The following is a 17,517-nucleotide window of genomic DNA, read 5'->3' as shown; positions in this document are numbered from 1 at the left end:
ACACAATAACAAAGAAATAATCCAGAAACTGACAAAAACAACAGGTGGACTACCTTGATGTAAAACGTATACAAATAAAATGCAGCCAACCTTCTTTCAATTATTTCAGACAATGCAATTAGTTACTCTAAACACAATGTGTCTGTTTCTCTCTGAACAATATTATCAAATATAAGGAGATCACATGAGGTCACACTTTTCAGATTTCCATTTGCACAACTTTTGAAAACTAAGTTTTTCCTTCTGCTTCACGATCAAACACCGCTTTGTGCTGGTCTATTATTCAAACTTTCTCCCTAAAGTTTGTGACTCGTAACCTGACAAAACATGACAAACTCCCAAGATTGTAATAAATGCTTTTTGTGAGGCAGAGCTCAGAGTGACAGCTGTCTGCGTGCGTTGCCGCCGCTTTTTTTGTTTTGTTTTGTTGAGGTGACAAACAACTTTTAAGGTAAGAAACAGTCGAGCTCAGTTCCCACAGCTACCTGAGACGCGCGCTGAGCCCCCTCTGATGTAGCGCGGGGGCGCCTGAAAGGCGTAGATGACGTCGTTCTCGGCGATGCACGTCAGGTCGTCCTCGTCAAAGAAGGAGCGGTGGAACCCGGTGGAGTACACCTCTGTGAGGATCACCTGGAGGATGACACCGGCGAACACACGGAAGACGGATTGCTTTCAGGTTCCTCTAACCACGCTCTTCCTCGTTCTGTTGCTTTCAAGAGTTACCTGGTCTGGGGAGAGCTTGCCCTCGTCCGCCACCATCCTCCTCAGGCAGGCCACGGAGCCGAACAGAGGCACGGCCATGCCGACCCGCAGGTACCGCTGGCCTTTGGTGCTGAACACCAGAGTGACACACAGCAGCCTGACGAATACAAAGGACAAGAGAAAACGAGACGTAAAGCGTCTTCCATTTTTGATTTCTGTTCTTTTTTTCCCCCCCTTTCTTTCTTTGTTTGGATCCTCCGCTGCCATGAAGGGACAGAAGAAGGCATCCATAAATAGAGCAATGCTTTTTAGCATAAATAATAAATAATTAGGACTCAGCTTTATGAGTGTGAAATAATGGGAGATCTCTGTTGCATTTTTTAAAGCAGGCAGCGCTTGGATCGGACCTCTGCGGTGGACGAAAAGTCTGCAGTGTCAGGAACAGATTATTCCTCAGACAAAACCAGCCAGCCAAAAAAATAAAAGAAAAAGACAGCAATTATACAGAATGAGATAAGCAGAGAGTATTATCCTTTTTTTTCTTCTTTTTTGCCATTTTAAAGTATAAATATGATTATATGCATCAATGTAAATTTGATTTTGTTTAATCACCATAAGAAATCAATTACAAAATTATTTAGCTGAGATAAATAAAAAAACCTGACAAAAACATGGATTATGAGCCGAGTTTTTGTACCAAAAAGGGTCTCTGATCATAAAAAATAAATATATAAACCACACAAATTCAAATAAAGAGAAGGGTTTATAAATAATATCAGCACCACACACCATTCCTGCAGAATTGCTACTTCCCCTGTAAAGCAGCTTAACTGATACATTTTGCTGATGTTTGGAAGCATTGGGAACAAAGTTGTTAAGGTAAAAAAAAATAAAAAATTTCACAAAGCATTCATTGCACATGTGCAACATGTGGGGAAAGTAAGGCCGCTGTGTTTCATTAAAAAAAAGGCCCTCAGAGCTGAATATAAGGCAGGCTGTGTCCGAGTGTAGACTCTGTTCCAGCGGCGGGAGGTTAATAAAGGTTAAGAACTACAAAGTTTATAGAGTTAAAAATTCAATGAGGACGTGAACGACATGAATTTTGATTATAAAAGTAATTTTTTGCGCCAAGGTCACTTTAACTTTTACCCGTTCCAACGAGAGAGAGGAAAAAAAAAAACCCCATCTCACTTCCACTACAAAAGAGGCTTAATAATTACATTCTGCACGTCTTTCTCAGTCGAAAACTATTGGCGAAAATGGTACATTATGCATCAAGTTTTCCCAAAAAAGAATATAGACTGATTTATTTTTCTAGATTTGAAACATAGACACGTACGTTTATATTTCCCCGTACTGTCATTTGTTCTTCTGGTCATTCTTTTCCCTCCGTTTCCTCCTTCCTGTGTTGCTCATTTCCTCAAGGACTCTGCGGTTGACGGTCTGACGCCTTACCAGCTCTGAAACCTCAGCTCAGCAAGCTGCACAACAGGACAGCAAGCCTCTCGTGAGTTGGCAGATTGTCAGTCTTGGTTGCAGTAATCCAGTCCTCCTCCTTTTCGTCTTCCAGACTCAATACCTCGATTTCAGCTCTCGCGTCTAGAACTTCTATAGTTGTCACTTCCTGGTTTAGAAATTCCTTAATGGTCTGATTACTTATCACTTATCAATACTCGATTCATTACTAGGGATGTACTGACTTTCCACTTTTTTCACCTCCGATAACAATAACGATATCTGAGGTTTAGTATCGGCCGATAACGATCCGATACAGAAAAACAGAGCAGAACTGACTGAAGACGTTTATTTTTTTCCAAACGCAGACACAAATGTACTGAATTGTAAATTTACTTTATAACTCAGCACCAGTACGGCACTTAAATACACCAATAGCTTCACGAGCTTGGTCAAACATGTCAAACTCAGCACAATTAGGAACATAACAGCCAATGTAGAAATAATATTTTTTTTTAAAAGAAACTGAAAAAAACAATAGGTTGACCACCTAACAAGTCTACTCTAAAACATCAGGACTTAGCTTAGTTAGTTTATAATGAACATCGTCTATCACCTATTGGGTCACTGTGAGTTCAGACATTTGAGTCAAGAGGTCAAACTCCTCAAAAATTAACGTTTGGTGGATTGATAATCAGTTTGAGTTCATTTTTGTACGGAAACAGTTTTCAGCTCCGTATCTCTGAGGAAATTACAACTCGGTTTAAACACTGCCGGTTTAAAAATCCTCCCACAAAAACTCAACGGGATCCGTTCTGAGGGCGTCATTCGATAACCCTGTGAAGTTTTCCTCTTTGAGTCGATACTTGGTGGAATTGCCTGAGAGCTGTAGGTTTTTACTCTTAGGCTCTTCTCTGACAGCGACGTTCTTTTTCTCCCGCGCTCATGTGTAAGGAAGGTCAAACAGATGAACTCTCTTTCTGATCGGAGACGTCTTACTCTTTGACGTGTGCGGCTGTGGGAGTTACTTGTAGATCCCTCGGTGTGATGCTGGAGTCGCTTTGCCTCAAGTCGTGTGCTGTCAGACTCATTTATATCACTCATTTTCTTCTATTTGCTCGAGTTTCACCGGGTGAGAGTGCGAGTATTTACAAGAGGGAGAGTCCATCAAAGGCAGGACAAAACTTTGATATAAGACAGTCAAGCAAAACATTAGAGTTCTTAATTTTGGGGTTGTGTCAAAAGGTTATAAGGAGCTAGCATCTTGCAGCAGGTAACTCTCTTCATTTAGTAAAAACCCAGATTAGATGTTCCTGCAGACTGAGACTATTGGCTAGTCCAAGAGGAACTTGAACTTCTGCATCTTCAAATGAGCTCCAATCTCAAAAATGCCATATTGGTTAATTGGATTTGCTTTTTTGATTACCGGAGAGGATTCACGGACAATGTAACAGGTTTATTCAGTTCTAAACGTGTTAGAAGCATCAGATTTGTGAATTATAACCAAAATAATCTCAATAATAAGTCTGGGTCTCATAAACTAAAGGCAGTGAACCCCAGTCTATTTCATGTTTAGGGTTGTGCTAAATAAACAAACACCTAATGATGCCAACCAAGTGAATTATTTTGGTCTTATGTGTAAAGGTGTGACTGGCTGTAAAGCCAGAGAGGCTGCAGTGTAGAAAGATGGAACCATTAGCGTTAGCGGAGCTAATAATTAGGATTAGCACTTCAGGGTTAGCTCAACCTACTTTTTGTTAGCGAAATATCATTGGTGGTCTAAAGTCTCCTACCTTAACTTTACCTTAACTTCGTGAGGAAGCAAAGTTCGATGAGCCCAGCCCCTTTTAGCCGTTAGCTTCCTGTTTATCCTGCTGTAATCTAATTCTAGTTTCTTTAAAGATTGTACTCTGATGCAGACCAATAAAGTGAACTCTGGTCTGCCTAGAAACCTTCATTTTGGTTCAGTTGAAGTGAACTCTGACGCGGTTCGATTGCAAAGAGTACCGGAAGCTGCTCTTGTAGCAGGAAACGGACTACAGCACATGGCATTCTGGGTAAATACAACCAATAGAGCGCTAGCAGGAGAAATGGCTTGGAATCCAACAACCGCTAAAATCTCGCGTCACTCCGTTTGTGTTTACATTTCGTGAAGAGAGAGTTCAGAGTCTTCTTCACAGGTTTTGGTTTCAGTGGGTCTTGGTGCAGCGCCACCACAGGCGAGGAGCGGAACAAGTTTCACAAAAGGTGTCGCAGTTCGCCATCAAGTCTGAAAACAAACTTCAACAGAAATAATCCTACATGACAGCGTGCGATGCAAGCCAAATGACCTGAATTAAAAATAGCATGAAGCACACAGACGACAGAGCCAACAGTTTGATCTCCTAACCACGGTGAATGTTGGGCGAGGAACAAAACGTGTGTTTTTGGCCTCCATGTACATGAGCTGAACTGTTCTGCTTCAAAATACGCTTCAGAAGACAATCTGTTTAAACCCTTGGTCTCACCTCGGCTGCCACACAGTGAAGAAAAAAGATGAAACTCTCAAAGCTGTCTCAGAATTAACAGGGATGTTAGTTTAAGTCTTACACCTGATAAAAACAGTAGAATCCCAGAGAGGAATGGCAAATTGGCAAAAAAAATAAATAAATAAATCACCATTTGTGAAGCACGAGTAGAAGGGTTAAAATATTCTAAAAAGTAAAGAATCCATTAATGTTTTTAACTAACAACTAACAATTTTCCTTTCGGCTCTAGTTGGAAGGATGCGACGAGTGTCGAAGGCCAGTGAGGGCGGCTCATCTGGCTCATTATGATTCATAACAGCTGCCCCAGCAGGTGCTTCTGTACGCCTCAGCAGCTCAGCTCCACAGGACGAGACGAGGAACAGAGCAAAACGCAGGAAATTATTTGTTTATTAGTGTTGATACATAAAAAAAACAACAACCAAAAACCAAACAAAAAAACTGGACTTCATCCAGTACCTTACAAAACTGCTCATGTCATTTTAAGACCTCAAACTTCAATGTGCTCAATTGTCAGATCAACACACAGCTGTTCGGCATTGTGCAGTAGAAGAAGAAGATGCGAACATGTTGTTATCAATGTCCTGTACCAACAGCTGTCTCTGCATTTGCAGGCGCAAGTCAACCGGTGCTGCACACTTAGACTGAAATATTTGTCCGTCTGCCTTAGCAAAATAGTTTACGCTCAGTCAAAGTTGATGGAAAGTATGAAACGCTCAAGTCTTGCAACAGATTTCAAGTTCAATGTTAAATCGTGACTTTGGGTCATTTTATCAGCTGGATCTGGTTTGATCTGAGCCAGGGGTCTGCAACCTTCGCAATCCTAGGCTTAGCTAAATAAGACATGTTATGATTTGGTGTTGTACTTTATGGAAAATTAACAAGAAAAAGAAAAAAAAAGCACATCATTTCCAACTTAATCACTAAAAAGATCTAATAATATCACTAGTATTTTTAATGTTACACTGTTGTGAAAAATACATTTAATACACAAAAAATGCCCCCACAAAAAAAAAAACAAAAACAAAACAAAAAAAAACAAACAGAATTTGTTATTAAATTCATATTTAAAAAATTAGTTAATTCTTCATCATTTTAAGCTAACATTCCTATCTACGATGGAAATGTTGATTATTTTATAGATTTTTTTACAGGCTGTTTTTAGCTCCATTTTCCCATCAACTCTAACCAGCTTTGCTGTTGTTGATGAAAGGAAGCACGATGCTGCCATTCCACTGACAGAGGTGGTGGGTGTGTGGAAATGTTCCTCAGTGGCAGATGAATGGAAATTGGCAATTGGTTGCACTGGATTTAATTTAGGGGTATCAGAGTAAAATATTATTTTCAGATTTCAATTTTTTTATGTTCTGCGTCCAGATTATGCTGACTTATGTTGACCTTTCACACAAAAACCCACCAAAAATAAATTGAAATATGAAGTTCTGACATGTAAAAATGTGGAGAAAAAAAAAAGAAAAAAAAAAAAAGAGGAAAGACTGAATAAATGTGCAAAGAACTCACCGTATCTCATTACATTCTTACACCTAGATTATTTTTCCCGTGCGCATGTGTGTGTGAATGCTCAAACGGACGCATAAATACAAAAGGAGAGTTTGAATGGAGCGTTTAAAAATGCCAGGATTTCCTGAGCAGAGCGAGCGCTCCCAACCTGCCACAGAGGATAACGTGGGTGTAGCGAAGTGAGGTTGAATGAGACATTGTTCCTTGATATTGTGAGTCTTTTCCTTTTCTGTACCAGCATCAGTGAGGAGCGCACAACCAAAGCACGAAGTTGCCCAGTCACTCTTCAGCTTGTGTTTGTTTATGTTTTCCTAAACCTTGTAGAATTTTCTATTCCCATCTTTAGTCAAGCTTTTCCCTCCTCGCAAAATATCCAGTACAACACTCAGGTAATTCCTTAAAGAACTGATAGCCTCAGTTACTGTCAACCTGTTAGAGACCTTCACCTCACGCTGGCTGCATTTTCCACCAGGCGCGTAGATGTCAGCCTAAAGAGAGTCGGCTCACCTGGTCTGGTGGAGAGGGATGGGTAACGAGATGCAGAGGAAAGGGTCAAAGGTGTTGCTCTGTTTCAGGCAGTGGGGACACGTCAGGGAAGATCTGAGGAAAAGAAAGAACAGCAACAACAAAACACAACTTTATTTGATTTCTGAACCGACACACACACACACACACACACACACACACACACACACAAAGACCTTCTACTGGTTTAGGAGTTGAACCGTGAACGCGGTTGAAAATGACGCCGTTGTGCCGCCGCGACGCCTTGATCTGATTGCGAGAAGGGAAAACGATGAGTGATGCAACTGGTGATGAATCACAGAGGCAATGGATGTGAACGGGTGGGGTCAGAATTAATACAAGCTGCCCCCCTGGGGGGTGAAAAAGGGGGTGAGGGGGAGGGGGAGACCAGAAAAGGTTTCCATCTTGTTGCATCACTTTCTGTGAGAAGTGAAGGCAACTTTCCCTCTGTACATCTGAACGCACAGAAATGAATGAAAGCGGCAGAAATAACCTGCTAAATGATTTATGACAGTCAGGTAGTAATTTCAAGCTGCACGAAAAAGCGTTAAGACGTTTTGGACACCAAATACAGAAAGCACGTTGTTTCCACATTTTGCTATGTTACAGTTACAAACATCCATGGTTTTTTTTTTATTTTAAATCTGGATGTTATGTAACAGATTAACACAAACTAAGTGGCCTAAAATGAATGCCTGGAGACGTAGCGCAGCGTCTTAAAGGGATGTGAACATAGTCTACCTTTATGCAGCCAGAAAAATAAAATGAAGACAAAATCGACTTTTTATTTTTATAACAGAAAATATCAACATGGGCGTCAACCACTGTCATGAACTTTTGGCCTGGCGCAAAGTGTTAGACTCCTGGGTCAGCACATTGTAGAAGCAACTCTTACAGTCCGTCACTACCAGCTTTACACACATAAGGTGAAACTAATGGTTGTCTTCATGTTTGAGTCGTTGGAAGATTTACCTCCAAGCTCCACTAAATACTTTGGACTTTGTAACAAAACACAACCTGAAAATATTTAAGGGTTTTGACCACTTTTGCGAGGCACCGCATTTAACCAGAACCCCCATATGTGAAGCTGTTGCTGAGCCGTACAGCTGCTGCATCCTAGGAGCACAGAGGAGCGTTACAGGAGATCCTTCCTCCCTGCTGTTAGACTCTATTATCGTCACTGATCCCAATAAAATCAATAAGTGTTTGGATTCCTGCTGGTAATTTTCATAGTGTTTACTCATTTTTAAAAACACTCCTGGTGCTATTTGCATTTCTCTGTTGCTTATTTTTCATATATTGTAAATAGTCTTTTGCTGTAATACACTAATACATGTCCATTTAAAAATAAATATCCTACTCAGTTGCACATTCCTTGGACTGAAGTATAATATTTTAGATTATGCTATAATTTTGCCTTTACTCCACAGCATATTATTATTCCTAACTTGTTTTTTTTTTTTTTTTTTTTTTTTTTTGATATTTTGATACATAATACAGCTCCGGAAAAATGAAGACACCACTTAAACTGATCAATTTCTCTCCTTTGACCTTTCGCAGGTCTATGTTTGCGTGAAATGAACGTTGTTCTTTTATTCTACGAACTACTGACAACATGTCTCCGTGATTCCACGCAGAGATTTAGTATTTATTTGCAGAAAATGAGAAGTGGACAAAATAACGGAAAAGATGCAGCGCGTTAAGACCTCAAATAACGCAAAGAAAACAAGTTAATTTTAATTTAGAAACAACAATACTAATGCTTTAATTTGGGAAGAGTTCAGAACGCAACATTTGGTGTAATAACCATGATATATATATATATATATATATATATATATATATATATATATATATATATATATATATATATATATATATAGCTACACACATAAAAGAAGACATTATAGCATAGCATTAGCATTAGCATAATTCTTTAGATTAGCTTGTTTCTTTGTTGCCGTTACACTTGAATTTCCCCAATGTGGGACAATAAGGGATATTTCTATTATTTTCTCTGCATTTCTTCTTCTTCTTGTTTGTTTAATTGGCAAAAGAAGTGTGTGACTCCTCAGGGCTACAATATGTCTGAAATTGGAGCGACCGTGGGACTGGGACGTCTGCTCAGACGGTCCCACTCCATGTATTTCGCCTCTGTGGTCGGACTGAAAGCAGGAGCCCCAGTCGCCCGTTTGGGAAGCGATACGTCAATGGAATCAACAAGGGAGTGATGCATTTCCTCTGCTCCTGCCTTTCACTTCCTAGACTTGGATCGTGGGTGGTATAAATCTGGAGCTGTGGGGTGATGTGATGCACGACCCACCATGCCGTACATAAAGTGAGGACAGGTGTGGAATGACCCGGCAGCAATAAAACACAGAGTGTAATTAATGTATGTTGGGAGAATTGAGACTACAATAAAAACGTCTGGGACATCACAGTGAAAGACAGGAAATCATTTTTTTTTTTTTGACATTTGTTATTAAAAAAAATAAAAAAATACAGTAGGTTTGCAACATTTTCATGCAACTGTTATACACATAAAGACACATGCTCTCTATCCAGTCGAGCAACTTCTTCTAACTTCTAAACAAGCTGCTCAAAGAGAGCCATTGTCCTTTAATGCTCCAACTTTAAGCTCTGAAGAGAGGCTTGCAGCTCTCAAAAGAATTTCTTTCAAGCGAGGAAAAGAGTCGGCTCTATTTTCAGTCAACTGTGAGGGTTTTAATTGCTGGACAAGCAGTGAAATACTTGATTGCCTGTGAGGACTTCCTCCTGTACGTCCAGACAAAAGCATCCTTCAGAAAACTGGAAGCCGGCTTCAGGAACGGATTTTCTTCAGTTCTTTCAATGTTCCAGCTCATCATTCGAATGTTTTTTTGTTTTTTTTTAAACTATTTAAAGAAACCTTTTTCTTAGATGGCGCCATCCATTATTCAATCAATCAATCAATCAATCAATCAATCAATTTTTTTTTTTGGTAAAGCACATTTTAGCAGCAAGGAATTTCAAAGTGCTTTACATCAAATCAAACACAGAAACACAAAGCAACGTAGAATCAACAATCAAAACACGACAAAGAATCAAGTTCCATCAATAAATTTGTAATTGATTACGTTTCTAATACAATCCTGAACAGGTTGGTTTTTAGTCGAGTTTGCATCCATAAAATGTTTACCGGTTTCACTCCTACTGTGTTATATGGAACAAAATACCTATTACTATTTTTATTCCCGCTCACCCTCACCATCACACAGTTTAAAACGATATAAACAGCCTTTCAACGGGGCTTCCGGCACCAGGCTCCGTACATCTCTTTCACTGAATGTTGAGCAGGGACTCCGCCGTCCCGCACGGAGTTTTGTGTAATTCTATGGTACCTGTTAGTGTCTAGAATGTACAGGGTTTCCGTTACGCGCAATGACCTTCAGTCACTCGCTTAACGAAAAACGTGCCGGAAGCACCATGCTTCCATAAACAGTGGAACAGTGTTTCCATGAACAGTGCTTCGACAGCGTTTTGACGTTCTTCTTCTGTGCATGCGGGTCGCTTTGGGGTCATTAACCGCTCACACTGACGTCTGATTGTGGTTGCATTTAATTACTAGTATCAAAAAAAAAAAGAACGTAAAGTTAACTCTGTGAAACTCTCTCACCCAATTTAGGCGCTCTTTTTCTATCGCAGTTCTGGGACTAAAGGTATTTTAAAAGGTATTAAAACTGCTGAGAGACCCATAAACACTTAGAAAATGTCAGATTTTCAATCAGTGGCATAACATTTTCATTGCTCGCTCATCTATTCACCCAAACTTATGTTTCCAGCCTATATTGGAACATTATAGCATAGCATCAGCATTAGCATTAGCATTGTTCTTCAGATTTGCTTGTTTCTTCAGCAGGAGGTCACACTGGACTTTTTTTTTTTTTGTCGTCCGTCATTGGGACTGACGCCTGTCAAAAAAAAAATAAATAAATAATTAATGTAATAGTTTTACCCGGTGATTTGTAAATGATGTTGACACGGGCTATTCTGCTGCATTTACTTTTTATGTGGTTTAATTCATATTCAACAAGATGAGCAGAGAATCAAACTTTTTCTCCGCAGTGACAAAAATTATAAGTAAAAAAATAAAACACTGACTGTCTCTCCAACAGTTACATATGAACAATGTAATTAATCGGCTCCACTTAGTTTAGATCGGATGTAAAATAATCCGACCTGGATGGAGGCCGTAGACATTGTGTAATTTACTGCTATTGTTTTTAAAGACCATTATTTGAGTAAGCAGAGTAATTTCTGCCCTATTTCGCTTTTTGTTTAGCATATTTTAGCTCCATTTTGCCGCTTGTTGTTGCACCCGCAGGGTGAGTCAGGTGCACATCTTCTACCATCCTGGTTTTCCTTCAAACTGAAGCATAATTACCTCCAAAATAAATTCTTATCCTCAAAAATTCTGCTTTGAACATGTGACATTAATATGCCATTGTTAATCTTTTATACTGATTTAGAGGTCATGAGACTGATTTGTCATAGTAAGGCAGATTGGTTTACGATCCAAAATGCAGTTTCATGTATAACATCTTCACTACACGTGACTTTAAAGCGACACGTACCAGTTAAAGTAAGGACGATCATCGTCACGTCTCTCTTTACATCCAGCTCGTCGTCCACAGCTCCGTTTATTGTGACCTCGGTGTCGCCGGACTCAAACTCTACTTAGAACAATTAAGGTTCGACTTTGAAAAATTTGCTAGCCTGCCATGGTGTTTACAAAATGGCAGCTGCTCCGGCAAATCCTTTGCCTCTTGCGGCGTCATCAACCAAAAAATACTCATAAAGAAAGATTAACAGGTTTTTGGTTTTTAGAGAGCTTTTGAAAATCTTGGCATCTTTCTCAGATGTGTTTTTTTTTTGAGTGTACATTTACAGTAAAAATATACACAATCAGATAGTATATTAAATAATTCAACAATCTATCCCTCGTCTTATTTTGCAATAGCAAAGAGAGCTTCATGTCTTTGTGGATCTTTACACAACATAAATAACTTCACCAAATGTTTTTCTCCTTCTGACAGACGTACAGGGGGAGCAGATTGGGAGGAGGTAAATAAAGCTCTATTCAAGCAAACACAGCTGACAACGGCTCTGAGTGGATCTAACCCTCCTGGCAGAGCAGAACGGCTGCCCCACGGATGTCTTATTTTCGCCAGGAAGCAGTTAGGGTAACGGCCCTCCATGCATACAAATCTCACTCAGACGCCACTGAAACATAGATGTGCCCTGTCCAGCTCTAAAACACCAAAAGAGAGAGGAGAAGAAAAAAGAAAAAGAAGAAAAAAGAAAAGCCCCAATGGATGAGGTGATATTGCACCGATGCTTTAATGGAGGAAGCGTGCCAAGGTTGAGAGGTTCGCGTCCCCCTGTCTGAGACGCAGCCATGCTGAAGAGACTGCAGGCTCCACGCTTTGCAGTGGCACAGATTTGAACTCGGCGGCACAACGCTCCGCTTACACGTATTCATTCACTTATTTCAGCAATGGGAGTGAAAAAAAACAACTTCTTTATTCGCTTCGGTAATTTGTGCTCAAGACGTAAATTGAAGAAAAATACTCACGGCCTACAAGCGAGGTAAATAAATACAACCTATTTGTGAGAACAACGACAATATTTGACCGATTTGAAGAAAACGGCGGAGGGCATTTCAGAGAAATGTCCCACCGGAGTAAGACGAGATGCACTAAAGCCGCGGCGTGTCTGTAATCTGAAACACTTGGCTGCCCATCGCCTGGCTTCAGCGCAGTGAGCACCGCTTGACTGACACTTTCATATGACTGTGTACAATTTACAGAGCTCGAATATGTCGGGTCGACCAGCTGAATGAAAGATTTCCATCTTTAAAACATGTCTTAAGATTTGCCATTAAAAGGGTAGAGAAGATTACGTGACGAGTGCCTTGTGAAAGTAATCACATAGCCCCTGAAATGTTTCACCACCAGGTTTCACCCTGGGGTTGCTGCATTCAGGGTGATGTGGAGTGTTAGGACGCTTTCACACCAGCACTGTTTAGTCCACTTTAATTGAAATCTAGTTTCTTTGCCGAGAAAGTCTTGTTCACAAGGGGAGGTGTGAACGCGCAATCGAACTCTGATGCAGACCCCGGCTCAGGGCTACAGGGGGCCCGGATGGGAGACAGAATATGACTTGATGGATCCAACCTTTTGGTCCTCAATCAAACTGGGTCTACCGCACTACCAGGCGTGAAAACAACCTGAGTTTAGGCCAGTACTTTGACTACGTCATTCAAACACATGGATATGCTTAGGTCTGAATCGTTCATTGCAGCATAAGTCTATTTCATGTTGGTCTAATAGGTTAATTTGGTCTAATTTGGCCAGAGCACTCCACATGTTCACTGTGCCCCATACTAGATCAAAGGGTATAAATACATAAGTGTTGACAGAAAGTATTTGCATTTCATAACAGAAAAATCAATACATTTCACTAATTGAATCGTAAATCTAAAAAAAAATAATCCCATACGACCTGGTCCATATTACGACGGCATAAAACAAATTAAGAAGAAATACCGCTTGGCTCCTCTAGCTTTGGCTGTGATTTGACTTGCTTGGGCATGTTTAATGGCTGCGATGGCTCTACACTGGACAAACTGGGCCATTACAGGAATAAATCTCCAGTCCGTCAACTCCAGACATTGCCTCACGCTGGACACTGCATGGAGAAGCGTTACACAAGCGGAGGAAAGGGGGGCACAAGTCAAGAAATGTTTGATCCGAGTCGACTGGTATTTATTTTCACCCAGCTCGATACGTGTTGTCTACAGGTTTTTTTTGTTTTGTTGTTGTATTCTTAAAACAGACTCTGACTCTCTCTGCTCCACCTCACCCACTCTCCTTGGCTGGGACAGTGTTTGAGTGGGAGACGGGAGGCGCAGATTTTGCCTGCAAGCCTGCTAATTGTGCATGTTGCTGTGTAAGACACACCCCGACGTGTCAGCGCTGAAACATTTGACAGCGAGGTTGGCAATTAAGAGCCGCGCTCCAACAGATGTATTACTGGTAGTCACACGACACTGTCAATTTCCAGAGGAATTAGCAGATGGAAGGCGGCGCAGACAAGCAGGGATATTAGCTGCTCTGCGTAGAAGGGCTGCAAACCTTTGTCAAGTCAGATCCAACATCGTCGTAATTGGTCAGTTTCTTGAATGGTTTATTGGATGAACTGTTTAGAAGTAGGAGTTGTCAGCAATAGAAGGTGAATCTAAGAAAGACGTCACCTGCAGCGCCTCTCAAAGGGCTGTGTAAGGTTTTTGAGGTGTAAAGAAAATGTGAGTGCTTAGAACATTTTCTACTTTTTTTATTTGGCATATCCGGCATGCAACTGAAAAACAAAAGCGCATCTGAAATGACCTGGTTGCGTAAGTGTGCACATCACCCTGAGACAAATAATTTTCTGAAGCAAATTTTGATTTGATTTCAACATAATCTAATTCTGGGAACATAACAGTTGTAATTTATGGAGAATCTAACGAAGTTGAAGTGAAGTTCAGCTGTCTTCATTGGACGGTTCAACATTTTTAATTTGATTAAAACCCTAGTGATAAAAAGCCAGTTGAGATCAAGACTTCTTTCACAAGTGTGACCAAGAAAGGCATCAGCACACGCCATGATAACAAGAAAACAGAAATAAAAATAGACATTAGAAATATGGAAATGACAACCAGTTGGTGGGCAATAATCTCACTGTACAAAAGTGTCAGTCAGGAGATGAGTGTAAAAAAAAAGCATCGTCCACAAAAATCTCTGCGTGTTACAAAAATTTTTTTTGCTTTATTTGTAAACGATGAATAAATCCTTGAAAATGTGAAAAACTGAAAATTGAATTGCATTGCAGGAAGTCATTGACACACAGTCAGTAGCGGTTTAGCATTAGCTTCCATTAAATACCGTGACGGTGTAGTTTGTTAGCGGCGCTAATGTTTGTGTTTGGTGCTTTAAGGTTAGCACAGCAAACTTGTTTAGCTAACGGCGCCCACCGCTGCGCATATCGTGTGGTCAGTGTCGTGGAGATAAAAAATGTTTTTTACATGATGAACTCGAAGGGAGCGCAGCTCAACCAAACGTGTGAGATGTCTGAACTCTTCTCTGCACAATAATCTCTTTAATAATCTAACCTTTTACCAGGCAGAGTCGGTCAAATCTGGCCAAATAAAGATGGGGAAAGCCAATAAACTCCTAGTAAAGAATAAACGCTGAAATTAAATAGAAGGTGTTTCATCTAAGTATTAGTTTAATGCTGTGCAACTTGGATTTTTATTATTATTTTTATGCGTTTTCCAGAGAAATTGTACAGAATATATGCCATATGAAGCTTGGACTTTGATGTTTTTTTTACATGGGGTGTGTAGACTTTTGTATGTGATCCAATAATAAAACTGAAAAGAAAGTGAACGTTCCAGACCAAACATTCAGACAAGAGCTCAAAAATCCCCATCCAACAGATGCACACAGTGTCTAATAATAACTGCTTTATTTTTATCTCCTAGGTCTCTGACTAATGGAAGCCATGAGGACCTCCAGCTGTGCGCTGATAACCTTACTGGTTTACAGCTAAATGCATTTGTGATTACGAGAGCTGATTACAGAAAATCTCCCTATGAAATGAATTACAGAGGCATTAACAGACCATTATAAAAACTTTTTTTTTTTTTTTTAAACTTGGCCTCTGGCACTGTTAAGTATGCTAATTATTTCAGCACAAGTAAAGGCACTCTGGAGAGTTACTGGCATCAATACAATTCTTCTTGCCTAGGAGGCACTTGACTCACATAACTCCACTTTGTCACATTGTAGTTTTGTAGTTTGGGTCATTTTAATACGCAGATAAATCGGACGTAGAGGTTTGGAGTGGAGTAGGATGCTAGACTCTTTCTGGTTCTGTTGGACCTCAGTGCAGCTTTTGACGCTGTTGACCATGACATATTACTGAATCGACTGGAGAGTTGGGTCAGACTCTCCGGTCCAGTGCTTAACTGGTTTGAATCTTACATAAAGAACAGGGATTTCTTTGTTTCAATTGGAAACTTCTCATCAAAGAGGTCAAAGGTCACGTGTGGGGTACCCCAAGGTTCAATCCTAGGACCCCTTTTATTCAATATCTATATGCTCCCACTGGCTTGGGTTATAACAGGAAATAATATCAGCTACCATAACTATGCAGATGACACACAGCTCTACATTATGATGTCACCAGGAGACTCAGAACCCATCCAATCACTGAACAGATGCTTAGAACAGATAAATGTGTGGATGTGCCAAAACTTCCTTCAGCTGAACAAAAACAAAACTGAAGTTATTACTTTGCTTAATGAGCTATAAAAGAAAGTGCAGGCTTTCCAGGTCTAAAATCCAACAATCTGTGACCATATTTGGTTAAATAGAAATCAGCTGGACTTTGCTTACCTCTCATCCTGTATGACTTAAAGTCTGCACCAATGAGCTATGGTTTTTTTGACGCACCTCAAAGCACGAAGCATAATTCAATGTGCTATGCCGTGGTGTGAGATCTACATTCACCTTACATTCACCATTCAGAATAAAACGTTCCCGTTCTCAAGGGGCGTGGCTTAAGTGATGTCATCATTTGACAACTGGGTATTGTAGAACACCCGATGATGATCAATCACTGAAAGTTTGGTGCCTCTGTGAGTTTTTGTGTAGGAGATACAACAATTTCGTGTTTCATGGCAAGTAGGCGAACTTGCATGCACAAAAATGTAAAACTTTGATAACTTTTAATCGGCCATGCTTTATGAACGATCTGACCCAGTTTGAAGCCGATCTGTCAAAATCCCTAGGAGGAGTTCAATCAGATGCGAAGGCTGTAAATGGCCAAAATGGGGTCAAAATCGGAACTTCAATCCAAAATGGCCGACTTCCTGTTTGAGTTGCACTATGACATTATTTGTATTTTCTGTGGTCGCTACTTTTTGAATATGGTAACACATTTTTTCTCCAGACTTGAATACAGACCAAAACTAATAGTTTGGACATTTATAATCTCATCTGTTACTCCTGGCATCTGTTGTTTTGAAGCTACCAGAGATGAGATGTTTGTCAGCGCAACAACTAGCTAACATCAGCAGGATAAATCCTTACCAATAGTGTGCATTCAATTATTTTACAGTGCATTTTTCATTGATTTATATTTTATAAAAGTGGGATTTCACTTTTATGTGTGGCTTTTATGACATTGAGCATTACCGAACAAAATCTCACTATGTTTAGAAACATAATGAATCACCAGAAAGTGTCTATATCTAAACTAATGACGTAAACAAAAAAGTACAAAATACTAACCACACATAGCATTTTAACCTCTTAAAAAAAAAATCCAAGCTAGTCCTTTAAAAGTCGGAACAATGTGAACCTTGCCTGTTCTGAGTTGCCATTTAGACAATCTGAAAAACACAACAGCAACAAATATTGTATGGAAAACATAACTCTCAATACAAATAATAGGATAGTATGTTCGGGGAGTTTTGGGACATTTTGGTTCGGGCACAATAAAAAGACACCTCTCTCTGAGCTGGTTAAATGCAGACCACACAAATCTTCTACGGGAAAATCAAACACATGATATACAAAACTACCGAGCCACTCTTGGACAATTAAAAAAAAAAAAATCTCTCAACAAGTGCCTCACACCCCCACGCTCATCATGGGGGAAATCACCTGGTAGCCGTAAGAGCCCCGCTGTTCCTTTGTTGCTG

General features: G+C 40.0%; 1 protein-coding gene across 4 annotated transcripts in view; it reads right to left on the bottom strand.

Annotated features, from left to right (window-relative positions):
• usp43b (ubiquitin specific peptidase 43b) overlaps positions 1 to 17,517 on the bottom strand; it is a 90,774-nt gene that overhangs the window by 28,891 nt on the left and 44,366 nt on the right. For all 4 annotated transcript variants that reach the window (XM_044100525.1, XM_044100523.1, XM_044100524.1 and 1 more), the window contains 3 exons: positions 6,711 to 6,803; positions 724 to 859; positions 486 to 630 (listed from right to left, as the gene is read on the bottom strand). In XM_044100525.1, coding sequence (XP_043956460.1) covers positions 486 to 630; positions 724 to 859; positions 6,711 to 6,803 — 374 coding nt within the window. The remainder of the gene's footprint in view (positions 1 to 485; positions 631 to 723; positions 860 to 6,710; positions 6,804 to 17,517) is intronic.

Source organism: Gambusia affinis, linkage group LG19, assembly GCF_019740435.1.
Source record: "Gambusia affinis linkage group LG19, SWU_Gaff_1.0, whole genome shotgun sequence".
NCBI lineage: Eukaryota > Metazoa > Chordata > Actinopteri > Cyprinodontiformes > Poeciliidae > Gambusia > Gambusia affinis.
Note: the sequence above shows the minus strand (reverse complement) of the source record. Positions and strands in the feature narration are given on the sequence as shown.